The 12769-nt window shown below is 36.9% G+C and overlaps 1 protein-coding gene across 2 annotated transcripts; it reads left to right on the forward strand.

Moving 5' to 3' along the window:
• The first annotated feature begins 5304 nt into the window (after nucleotides 1-5304).
• il34 (interleukin 34) lies at nucleotides 5305-11506 on the forward strand. 2 transcript variants are annotated; one of them, XM_060877974.1, is made up of 8 exons: nucleotides 5305-5551; nucleotides 5917-5989; nucleotides 6692-6804; nucleotides 8473-8582; nucleotides 8736-8813; nucleotides 9048-9227; nucleotides 9950-10109; nucleotides 10801-11506. In XM_060877974.1, the coding sequence occupies exons 3-8, from the start codon at nucleotides 6765-6767 to the stop codon at nucleotides 10845-10847; spliced, it is 615 nt and encodes a 204-aa protein (XP_060733957.1). In that variant the 5' UTR covers nucleotides 5305-5551; nucleotides 5917-5989; nucleotides 6692-6764; the 3' UTR covers nucleotides 10848-11506. The 2 variants fall into 2 exon arrangements, with proteins under 2 accessions (XP_060733957.1, XP_060733958.1); XM_060877975.1 differs by having other exon boundaries at nucleotides 5920-5989.
• Nucleotides 11507-12769: the final 1263 nt, after the last annotated feature.

Here is a 12769-nt window from a genome sequence, read left to right on the forward strand (position 1 = left end):
GATTTAACACCAGTGTGTGTGTGGATTCTGCAGCTAATGGTTTGGGTAAGCACATTATACTGGATTGATCTATATTGGAAATGTTTGTTTGTGATTGCTTGGTTACTGAAAACCCCTTTCAACATCACATGCATTCATCTTGATCATATGGTTAGAAGTGTGAGTAACGTGTGGGGGATGGGGGGTTATGTGAAAGTCTATTGTCTTGAAATGTCATCTGACCTCTAATTTATTATTTATTAAAAAATATAATTACCTGGTAAAAAGAAATGATTGTTAATCTCATGCAAATATGTGAAATACATATGTTAAAGCATGTGTGTAAAAACCCCATGACCTGTTTGTAAGGGATTACAATGCTGTCTGGTTTGTTATTGATTTTGCAAAAATGTGATGATTAGAGGGATCTCTAAATAGTATGATGTACGAGTCACAGACTGGCACAGTTACTGGGGTAGGGGGATGTTACATAAGAGAAATTCTGTACTCAAAGAGTGTGGCCTTGTTGTTTGTTCCAGAATAACTCAAGCCATCTAGCACTCAGTATTAAAAAAAACAAAACTTCAATATTCATGCAGGATTATTGGGTCTCTTTTGTAGTTATTGTTTAAAAGCTTCAGTCTCTAATCACTATCATTGTTATGGTCAGAGTGTATCTGGGGCCTTTCCTGCAAAGACTAAGCACTAGGTGGGAATTCCCGCTCCATGAGGCCACCAAACTTTCAGACATAGACTGTCCGCCTACATGCATGTCTTTTGGGAGGTGGAAGAAAACTGGAAATTCCCAGAGCAAATGTGAATAATGCATGAAGCAGTATCCCAAGCCCAGGATCGGCCTAGGGACCCAAGAGCTGGAGGCCACCCTTCAATTTATAGTATCAGTTAAAAATATGTAACGTAATTAAAATCTCTAACAAAAGATGTTATGGTCACGTGTGCCTAGGTCGTCATATCTGATGTGAGTAAAAAAAAAGGTAAACCGGAGGTATTTAGGGAACATAAAGATGGCTAGGACCTATTTAAAAAGGATCAGTTAAAATCACGTCATGTGGGTCTATGCATGTCTCTACACATCTCTACAGAATCTACAGGAGAGCAACCAACAGGGTCCCTAATTAGAGAAAAGAGACTTTGACTCAGTGTCAGTAAACAAGGCTGACAGTAGCAGTAGAATTGGAGTGATGACACGAAGAGATTTTTTTTGTTGTACAAATAATACGTAAAAGTATGAGTGTGACGCAACAGAAAAATACACAATATTATGTCTCAACCTTTCTTTAAACAAGTTAAAAAAAGAAGCACCTGTTCACCATCATAAGAGTTTTGAGGGTAAAATAACTTTAATAACTTTTGATGACTGAATTTACTAAAAGCCATATAATAAAATACTTGTTATTTTTTGTATTGCTCATGTTCTAAAAACCAATAGATAAATCCTTAAACAACACTGAGAACCGGTTATTAAACTTTACAAAAATCAATCCAGGATAACGGGAGATAAAAGGGGAGTATTAGACAACCTGTATCACCACGAGAATTACTCATTAATTTGTGAAGCCGATTTAAAGCTTTCATTCATGATTTTCCTTCTGGGTTTTCCCAGTTGACATCATGCTGTGTGACAGATGGCGTTTTTTGGCTTGAGGTGGGGGCCACGAAATCCCCCTTTGTTCTGCTTTCGAGCTTCTGTTTGTTAGTTGAAACTCGACAAAGTAATCTGGATGATAAATGTGGATTGTTGGAAGCAAAAAAATAAGCAGGATATCAGCCTGTTCCTGAGAAGAGTCAGACTCAAGGCAATGCAGGCTGTGGTTTTTGGCTTTATACAGCCAAGCTGAGTGTACTTGTGTGGTAGGCAGGCAGGCGTAGCCCACTTCAAGCAGCCTCACAAATAGCGTTTTAACAAACTTTGCCCAGCTTGACATTCTTAGTAGCTTCTTTACCGCAATGAATGATGGAAGGAATTAGTAATGTAGGCAGGTGGGCGTCTGCGGGGAAGCCAGTGGTTTGTGGAGAGAGCGAGATGTGGGGGTGTGTACACACAAATATATGGGTTGATTGGGTTGTTTGCTTGCTTGCTTGCTTTTAAATTGTGTTCTAATTTGACCAGATGATTATTACAATGAGGCAAGTGTGTAAATGCCAAAAGTGTTGGAAAGCAGGAGTTAAATTAGGACTTAGGAAGTGATTTAGTCCTAGGTAAAGGAATTGCTCAGCCTGAAACACATTAAATGTGTATACATTGAAATATTTGAGATATGCTTAGGAATTCTAGTATTTTAATATCTGTTAAATAGGAGGAAAAAATACAAGAATTTTGAACATAAGGGATGTCATATTTCACAGTTAGCTCACACACACATTCGTGTTTTGCAGTCTCAGATGAAACTGTGTTACTGTAAAGCAATGTAGATTTGTATTCTTCATTCTTACTGAAAAGTCACATTCGAATAATCCCATTAGACCAGTAAACATACATATGTGTTTTTCATTTTGAACACATATTTAACACTTTCTGCATGTGATTTAAAAACCCATTAAAATTGTCTCATCACATGGTTTTAGTTTTTAGTGTAGTTACATATTATTAAGACAATGTCATATGTTTAATTGAATTCACATGACATGATGAAATGCATGTTCACATGCTTTTCTTGTGGTCACGTATTCTAATCACGTGAAAAAATGGATGATCTCATAAAATGTGTGTGATTTTTCTGTAAAGGCAACATTGCTTTGTAGCTTTGGAATGTTAATAAGCTTTGCCGAGTTTGAACTAATAGTGTTTGTATAGGCATGGACAACACAAATTAAGACTGGAGTTAACCTTAAGGGGAAAAAAGCACTTACACTTCACTGGTGCTCATGTTTTTAACATGTAAATAAAATGTAAAGGTGTCATGTTCTCAAACTGCACATGTGAATTCAAGTAAACACATGAAATCTGTCTATGAACTGCATCTCAAGAAAAAATAGGTCTTACACCAAGACAATGAGCCAAGCACCCAAGTGTGTGTGCAAAAGAATGATTAAAGAGGAACAAAGATAATGTTTTGGAATGGCCAAAAAATTGTTAAAGGTGTTTTGTACTGAGGAATGAAATAAAATTCTTCCAAGACATGGAAGTGGATTGATCAAAAGTTATTGACACTTTAGTTGGAGTTATTTCTTCACAAGAGCTTACAACAGATAATGAAAACAAATGTTCACATAGTTAACCTTATGATTATGAGTTAATCAGATATGTAATGCCTGATCATTTTTCTCAATAATTAAATAAAGAAGTATAATATGGAGTTAAAAATAGCATGGAGTTAAAAAAAATCTGTATTTCACTGCAGACTTAGAAGCACTTTGGTTAAGTGCTCTGCTGTGCACTATAAGAAATATTCCTCACTACACTTCTGCAATTGCCTGGAACTCTATAACTTAAAAAACAAGTAACCTCAAGTGACAACAGGAAACACAACAGACTTCAATATTTAGTCATTTGTTCCGAAAAAGTAAACATTCAGAGACCTGGTGGGAAAAATTTGTATACCCTTCCCACTTTCACAATCCTAAAGTGAGTAATTAGCAGCCAGGTGTAACTAATGAAACATGTAAGATTAGTTAGTAATCAGGAGTGTGACTATTTCTATAAAACCAGATCCTTTGGCAGTTTGGCATTTTAGAAAAGCATTCTTGTGTTTATAGCCTGCCAAGAAGAATGCTAGCTTTGATGTAGTTCCTTTCATTCAGCGTTTGATTTTGGTCTGAGATGTTTGAAGGGTTGGCCTTTCTGGTCCAACACGTTTTGGTATTTTTCAATATGAGGGTGAGTTTTTTTTAATGACTTATGCTTGCAAAATTATTCCACCCCCAGCGCTTTCAAAACTTCCGATTTACACTGATGAAATGAACTGCCTTAATGAGAACCAATGGCATCCACTTGTGAATCATTAAAGTTTTTGTCACTAAGAACATACAGAAGTTAAAGAAATGGTATAAAGAGTATAAAATATTAACTAGGTGTTTGGAAATCCCAATGATTACAGCTGGATTCATAATCCGGATGTGGAAGCTCCCAGACATGCATGCCAAGAAACAGCTCAAACATATAGAGTTGTGCCTGGAAGTGTGATAACAGTGCACCCTATCAATATTACTGCACACTTTGTATATAAGCGTGGCAATGAAAGGATCCTTTACTAAACAAAAGTACCATATGAAGGCAAATATAAAGGTGACCAGAAAGCATGTGACCTACTTGCATTGTAGGTAAGATTAAGTAATCAAATAAGATCAAGATAGAGTCTTGAAAAAGCACTCTGTGTGGCACAAATCTGAAACTTCCCATACTTCCACACACCATCGAAACAGAGAAATGTGTTGGTGGCATAATGCTGAGGGGTTGCTTCTCATCAGTAAGGACTGGGCATCTTGTTAGAATTGAAGGAAGAATGGATGGAGCAAAATATAATTTGCTTCAGCCTGGTAAAAAAAAACAAAAACTGATGTTTGGGAGACAATTCAGCTTTCAGCAGGACAATGATCCCAAGTACAAGGGCATCACAACACTGCCCTGGCTCAAGAACAAAAATGTAAATGTTCTACAGTGGCCCAGTTAAAGTCCTGATCTCAATTTCACTGGGAAGCTGTGTAACTGTAGTAAAAGGTAATTAACAAAGTAATATTTCTTTTTTATTGATTATTACACTAGCTTGATTTTACTGAAAAGTTACGAATTTGAAAATTGAAGATTGTCTTAGTACTGTATGCCAAAAACTTTACTGTCTACTGTGTTTTTTATATTATTCATTTCAATGAGAAATTTGGAGACAATTCCTGTTATTGAAAGTCGATTTCCCAATGCCGCAAACAAGAATGCTACAAAAAATAAGAATTGTCCATACATGTAAAGCCCTAAACCAATGTGAATATTATAAATGTCCCAAATTCCCAATACAATCCTAAATTCCCAACTGTTTTCACTTTTGTTTTCACAAAAGTGCTGCTTTCCCTTAACAGTCAACAGACACTAAGCACTTCGTAAATGGATTTTTGTGTTATGATATGTTAAGAGAGATTAGACAAGGTACAAATCTAAAAACTGTACATTTCATAAGAACTTCACAAGAACTTAATAGTTGAACTAACCATGCAAACGATTCTTCACGAATTCTAAACTTCTGGTGTTAATGATTAATTGTAATCTTGGTCTTGAGGTCTGTGCTAAGCCTTTGCTTCCACATGCTTTGCAGTGAGCAGATGAACAGATTGGTAAACAAGTGAGCTCTGTGCTTTGGGTCAGGGCCGGGCTAAACGAGCTGAAAAGTGAAAGTAAAAATGTCGCACAAGATCTCAGCTCTGCGTGTTCACACAGGAGGAACTCCAAGCAGAAACGCACAGGCAAAACGTCAGCATTAGAAGGGGCTTTCGCACTGTCGGGCTTTACAAGACATAGTGTCGGAGTAGGAAGATTGATTTTATTTTCTAATCCCACGACAGACGAATAGGACCTCTGGACTGAACACCGAGCTGTCGCGCAGCACATTATCATAAAAAAGAGGTGCGTGGACTTTCCTTTCTCGAACCTGGGTGGTTTTTTTTTTCCTCAATTGTCTTTTTTTCCCTCAGTTGCCTCGATTCACCTTATTTTAGATTGTTTTCGAATTGTGAAGCTTTTATGATGAGTTGCGTATTTTTTTGCGCGGTTTTGTGCACTGTTTAACGTATAAAGGAAGGCTTTTTATTTATTTGCGCTTGTACTTTTTTGCCTTTTACGCACATGTGCACTTCATTGCGCAATGCATCTGCTTTTCATCACACTTCAGTATGTTAAACTCGTGCCTTCTTTTTTCCTTTATACTGTCCATGTACCTTAGATCCAATTTCAACATATTTTAGTTACAGGTTTTAACCTTTCTTTTACAGCAGACACTTCTTGAACAGGGGGTGAAGCAGCAGCCTGCATAAGCTCATTGAAAAGGCTTTCCAGCACGTGTCGGTAAGGTCTGGAATCCAGCATGGAACACATATTACTAATACTAAGGTGCCATGCTGGAAGATATAGGTACAGATAGGTTTCTACAAAAAATACAAAAGTCAATGTTTGACTACATATTGTAGGAAGAAGAGATGCTCAGTTTATGAATTAAAAATGAAATTGCTGAATTTAATGGTGTTTACACTTAAAGATCTTATATATGTCAAATAGGACACACTCAACAGATTAGTATTAGGAATTTTGCTGTGTTCAAATGAGACAGGATCTTCATGGGATTTGGAATATGATGGCATATAACAGGATGGTAACATTTTTTTGAATTTTTTTTTTTTTTTTTTTACAATTATTTATAAAGGAGGTTAATTTGTTAGGGAAAAACATTGGGTTTCATTTGCTGTCCTTGGAAGTATATTAGGTGTATTAGCACTATCCTCTCTGTCACAGACATGTAAATAGATGTATCTGATTGTACTATGTTAGCATTAAACCTTTAGCATTAAGCCTATTGGCTACAGCGAGAACATCTAGTACAACACAAACATCACATGACTGTTTCAGATGACTTTATAATTTTTTTAGCTACACTTACATGCATGTACATGTAGGTGCCTAACAATTGCTAACCCTCTGCATGCTTTAAATGACAGAAATGTATGAAGACAATGCTGATGGCTATGGCTGGTCTTATATCTGTTGTTCCAGGTTTGGAAAAGTTTGGAGACCTTTGTGCTTGAGATTGATTTGGATTTCACTTGAGTGCAACTTCAACAGAAACATGGTTCGATTTGAAGCTTGGCTCTTTAAGCTGTTTCTGGGTAAGTGGAGCCCTTACAATTTTTAGGGAAAATACATTGAAATGGGTCACTTTAGTCTTAAATAATCTATTTTTGGTAGAAACATCTGTTTTACATTCACATTGTAAACGTCTGCACCATATTGTCTCAGTGTTAGGAGTTCTGACTTACTCATCTGTCAGTCATCAGAATGAATTAGTTGAAAGGGATGCCATTGGAGAATTTTGAGAGTTGCTTGTGACCAATAAATGAGCAATCCCAAGTGGCAAGTTAACTCAGATCTAGTTTTTAACCAAGACAAAACTCATATTACTGAAGATGGATTGACGCAGAATGACGTTAGTTATGTCATGTGGTTTTTACAGCTACTGAGCTACTGTATTAAATTCTTGTGCATGATGTGTCATTTCATCGTCTGAGGTGAGAGGTCTGCTTCAGCTATTTTTTTCTCTCACCACTTCCTCTACTGAGGAAGGATGTAAAGGGGTGATTAGAAGGAGCAAAAGAAAGCTAAATGAGGAGGACCAAGTTCAGAAGGATACCACTGTGAAGTATTTGACTGGGATCCAAATATAGTCCTGTAGCCAATTTGAAGAGTGTCATCTGAAACTTGGCTCAGCTGAAGAACAGACTGACAGCCCTGTCTGTGTCTGTATCCTTCTCTCTTAGCCTTGAGTTATGCAGTCACAATCACTTAGTTTCAACTATAAAAGCCTCTCTAGTACAATAGGCACATGATTTAATCTGTGTCTGCATTACAGCTATGGTTCCACTGCTCCCAGTGGGATTCTAACCCATAACTTTCTGGAAACCCTGTGCTTTATACCCCTGACCGATTTCACAGTGAATTACAGTGTAGCAATGTTGAAGAAGCAATTGTATTGTTGCTGCTTATAGCTTGTATGTATTTATTCAGTGTTTGTGGAATTGTTTGCCTTAGGGAGGAGATGAAATACCTCGACAAGTGCTTTGGAGGAAACAATAATTTGATCATTTATTTTTAGTCTGTACAATGTATAACAATATAATTAGCAAGAGTGTGCACTATGTTGAAAGAGTGATACGTTTCTTTGTAAAATTAGCAGTGGTTTGAGGTTTTTGTTTGACTTGGTGTGAGCTGTTTCCTTTCACACTTTATCCTTTAGTTGTTGTGACTACAGTCACTGGGTCTTTCAAAAGAAGTTTGAGTAAACTTGCAACCTTCTTTCTCTCTTACTTGCAGTTTCTTGTGTGTTATAATAAAAGTAATTTACAAAAACAAACATATTTCCATTAACATATATTAGATAAAAGTTATAAAACCAGCCCAAAAAATAAGTTATGTGATAGACCTTTGATATGTTTGCTGAGAAGCATTTGTGGTGTGTGTGTGTGTGTATGTGTGAGTGTGTGTGTGTGTGTGTGTGTGTGTATATATATATATATATATGTGTATATAAAAAAAACATTTACAATCCAGCTCGTAAATCTGTCACTGGTGGTCACTGGTAAAGTGCCAACACCACAGAAATGATTAAATAATACTCTCAAAAGCTTTATTTTACCAGAAGCTATATATGTGTGCCAGTTAGCATTTCCACATGCTACTCATATAAAGCCTGAAGTTAAGAATGTGAATCTTCATTCCGGATACAGCTCCAATGTGTTTATATAATGCTGGACTCTCTCTTGCTATTGTTTTTGCTTTAGGTCTGATGTGGGCATTACCATTCTGGATGAGTCCTGTAACATCTAATTTATGCACATCTCTGACAACCCTGAAAGATGGGCTCAATGCAACATTAAGGAGACGATTTTTGGTAAAGTAATACTTTTAAATTGCTGATGTTAGAAAGAGCAGTGCTACATATGTCATAGGGATTTTGATCAGTTTGTTTCATCTTGCTCTTCTTATTTTACATGTTGCAAGGAAAGTGACGTTATTTTTATGTTTTCCATTATTATATTTTCAGAAATATAACTTTCCTATTAACTACACCATTCAAGTGCGTTATGAAGAGGTCTTCAGACTAAGAAATATCAGTCGGCTGGTGAGCAATTGCCCCTGACTCATTGGATTACTATGACTTTTTCCCCACACATTCCACAACTTCCTCCCCTTTCACACACTCACTTTGATATTGTCTCTCTCTAACCATGATGTCACCATTTCTTTATGATATCCACTCATTGTCTATTCTTTCCTTGTGTTATTTTCTTGTCTTGTGGTACTTTTTCTGTTTTTTTCCAAATCACATCCAGTCTGTCATTTTTTTTCCTTATAGAATGACACTGTAGATGTGAGGGATCTCCAGGATGTGTGGGTCAAGGTCACCAAGACAGGAATAAAGAAGATTTTGGCTGTGCTGCCAGAGAAACACCCAACACGCCATAAATACCTGAAAAACCTTGATGAACTTTTCTCAAGCTTCTTGCAAATCTATCTAAAGCAGAACTCTGGGGAGGTGAGGACAAAGACTTCCAGTGTGCAGTCTTATATGCAGCTGCCTGAAAGCTCATTTTTATGCACCCCACCTCCTCAACACACTGGGTCTCTGAACTCATTTGTTATGTGACAATAAGGGAATCTGAGTTATAAATCTAGCATTTTGCTGTATTGATCTAAATGGTGGAAGACAAAATGTTAATTTCAGATCCAATGCCTATAAAAACAAGATATTTAAATCAAGGCAGCATACTTTTCAATGGGCACACACATAAGAAATAATGAGATTTTAACATTTTAGATAAGCCAAAATGACTTTAGAGTAGACAGTTATGGAAGAGTAATGAATTATAATCAGTATTTGGTGTCACCCAGAAGAGAATGAGTTTACTTTGAGCCTGACTCCTCTTCAGGTTTCCGCCGTACTTTGGAAACAAAATCTAAACCTGAAGTTGCTTTGTGATAGCTGTTAAAAGCACCATACAAATACGATCCAACAAAAGTGTATTGGAGGACGCTAAAATTCTACAAACTTTAACAATCTTTGTTTTCTGGGGTTTTGAGGAATTGCTTGCATAGTAAACCATAACTATTATTAACAGCCTATGGAATTTTTTTCTAAAATGTTTTTCTAAGACCTGAATCAAACTTGTTTCATACATTTTATATGAACTCAGGGTGAGTCTTAACCTTGTGATGCTGAGTCATACTGACAATGATGCCTGTGTGTTTGTGAGACAGAGAGATATTCCAGATGTCATTGAGGACATTTTTGAACGCTTGGAGGACCCATACTACCAGGGCTGGAGATCTGTCACACCTAAATCATTGCTCGACAACTGTTATCGGACCATGCACTGCCTATTCAAGGACTGCTTCTTAATCAACGGCGACGAAGACTGTAAGTGATCTGTTAATTATTTACACTGTAGATGAAATTACATTGAGATGATTGTGTAAATCCTTGTTAAACTGGTTATACAGAAACATGAGAAGTTGTTGACTTTGTTGCTTGGTTTTAGTTACATATTTGAAAATGATAGTCAATGTGGTAAGGTTGATGCATATAATGTGAATGCTCTTATAAACTCTGTTATGCAGTTGCTTGGCCTTAGGGGTTAAAACTTTGCAATGCTGAGTTGATATACAAATATGATATACAAACCTGTTGAGGAAAATTAGAAGCCACTTCCGGAAAGAACATCTGGTGTACAATAAGACATTACTGTTAAGTCACAGTTGGAGAGGTTTTGCAACATGGTGGCATAAAACCTCAGCTGACCATCATATCTGGTTAGGCACACATTGAGTGGGAGCACATGCTAGCAGGACTGAGTCAAACACAGTTTTCCTGACAAGTAAGATGGCTTTGATGTCTGATCCTGCTGGCTTCCTGTCTTGGCGGTTTGTGACTCATAGTTGATTTATTAACCCATGGCAAGACACGCTGCAAAACATGATACACACACAGATTATTGTCAACCACACACAGTTAAACCGTGTAACTATGTTTGCATATGCATGTGCTTATTTGGGCAGTAATTAATATATGAAGTGAACTTATCAATATTGTTTCTCTTTGTCCCCATCAGACTGCAAATCTCAGCACTGGAGAAAAGGAAAAGGAACACAGGGATGATAGAAAGTTCCCTAATTGAGGATTTTCTAATGAGAAATGCGCGAAGGCCACAGGCATGCAGTGTGTTTATTAGCGCTCACAAAGCTCCTGCTCACCAGAATACAAGCCATCCATTCTTACCTTCATCCATCTATACATCAGTTCTTCATAGATAGATAGATAGATAGATAGATAGATAGATAGATAAACTCCATAGACTCCAACATAAGTGCAGCTATGTGTGTGGAACTGATTCATGGCTTTTCTTTTGCTATAGCATAATTCTCTAATTTGAAACTATAGCTAACTCAACTACATGCCCCCTGGATTCACACTGCCAGCAAGGATTTTAATCTTGTGCTTAATCATGTTCTTGATCCTGTGTGCCAAAATAGAATTGAGTGTGTATGTGTGTGTGTGTGTGTATGAATGTATGTGTATATATATATATATTACATGCAGATGTTTAGCTGACTGCTGGCTTAGTCAGCAAAGTCTTGTTTCCTTTGCTTTGCGCTTTGATAAGCTGTGTTCTTATAAATATTAATGTCTGAAGTTATAATTTTTTTTATTGATGTTCATTGTTTTTTATGCATTTTATGTTATTTATTTGGGGACTTCTACAGAATGTTCTAGTAACTATGTTGGAGAAAATAAAAATAAACGTTCCTCTGGCTCCACCATGTGTTCAAGTGGACATTTACTGGGTTCTGAAATCCTGAATTCAGTACTTGTTATGTAGGTGGAAAATTTATATATGCTTTGTGAGAAAATATTAAACTATAACCCTGCTAAAAAAAATCAAATTTAGTTTCAGACACTAAAAGCTATTAGTGCTGGTAGAAAGGAAACAGAATTACAGCTATCAATGCAACACTAGACCAGTTGTTTTAAGAAAATTACAGATTTTTAACATGATCAGTTTAATCAAGTATTATGGAAAATAAAAACCGACATGTTTTACCAACTGGTAGCTGGTCAGACCAAGCTAGGTTTTTCAGTAGGGGTAAAACAATACAGCAATAATTAAAAAAGGAGAAAGACTTTGGTTATTAACACTGCCAGCATTCTATTATATTAAAGTATGTACCTAGTATATTAAAGCAATCTCACAGCAGGAAAAGTGCCGAAGTAGTAAATATTAGCATTTCTGTGACTCAGGCACATGGCCACAGGTCAGTGACTTGCAGAGCCCTGAACTCAACCCCAGTGACCTGCAGAGCCCTGAACTCAACCCCAGTGACCTGCAGAGCCCTGAACTCAACCCCAGTGAACACCTTTGGGATGAATTGAAACACCAAGAGGACACTAATCAGTGCCTAACTTCTCTAAAGCCCTATTCGGACGGGACTAGTTTTACAGGGGGTCGTTAGAGAATTTTCAGTTTCACAGACGTACTTTGTGATTTTAATCCCGTCCGAATCTGCCATGTCTGTCTTTTTCTCACACGACCTGTGTAAAAATTCCAGCGCAAATTACCTACTGTTTTTCAGCAAAATCGGCGCTCCTCTGAGAAATCTAATCCCGTCCGAATGCGAATGTCTGTGATTGCCGAAAATGTTTTTTCCAAAACGCGTTTTCTTGTCTGTTTTGGTCAACGTGAACTACCGTATTAACCCTAGCGCACCGGTATTCAACTCTCTGCTTTCTGCACACCAATAATGGGTGTAAATGTGTTTGCTACCTTGCGAAGAAATATAAAAAATGAAATCAACAAGAAGAGCCAAATCACGTAAATTGTAAAGACTGGCTACTGTAATATCAGTTTCATGTAAGAGTACTTTCATTTCTATAGTCAATTACATAACGTGAAAATTATATAAAAACGTATTTATTCCAGTGGGTTTATAAGAAGTTCTATATAAAACCATTTGATGACCATAGGCAATCCACGCATCCTGGACATGTGGTCTTGTGCAATGCCCACATGTAAAACACAGACA

The sequence above is a fragment of the Tachysurus vachellii genome, chromosome 9 (assembly GCF_030014155.1).
Source record: "Tachysurus vachellii isolate PV-2020 chromosome 9, HZAU_Pvac_v1, whole genome shotgun sequence".
In the NCBI taxonomy this organism is placed as follows: Eukaryota; Metazoa; Chordata; class Actinopteri; order Siluriformes; family Bagridae; genus Tachysurus; species Tachysurus vachellii.

Bases quoted from the DNA above. Each gene is read 5' to 3' on its own strand.
- il34 (XM_060877974.1), top strand. From the start codon at position 6,765: ATGGTTCGATTTGAAGCTTGGCTCTTTAAGCTGTTTCTGG. The intron at 6,805-8,472 runs GTAAGTGGAGCC...TTTTTGCTTTAG, and splicing joins GCTCTTTAAGCTGTTTCTGG to GTCTGATGTGGGCATTACCA. The intron at 9,228-9,949 runs GTGAGGACAAAG...TTTGTGAGACAG, and splicing joins TAAAGCAGAACTCTGGGGAG to AGAGATATTCCAGATGTCAT.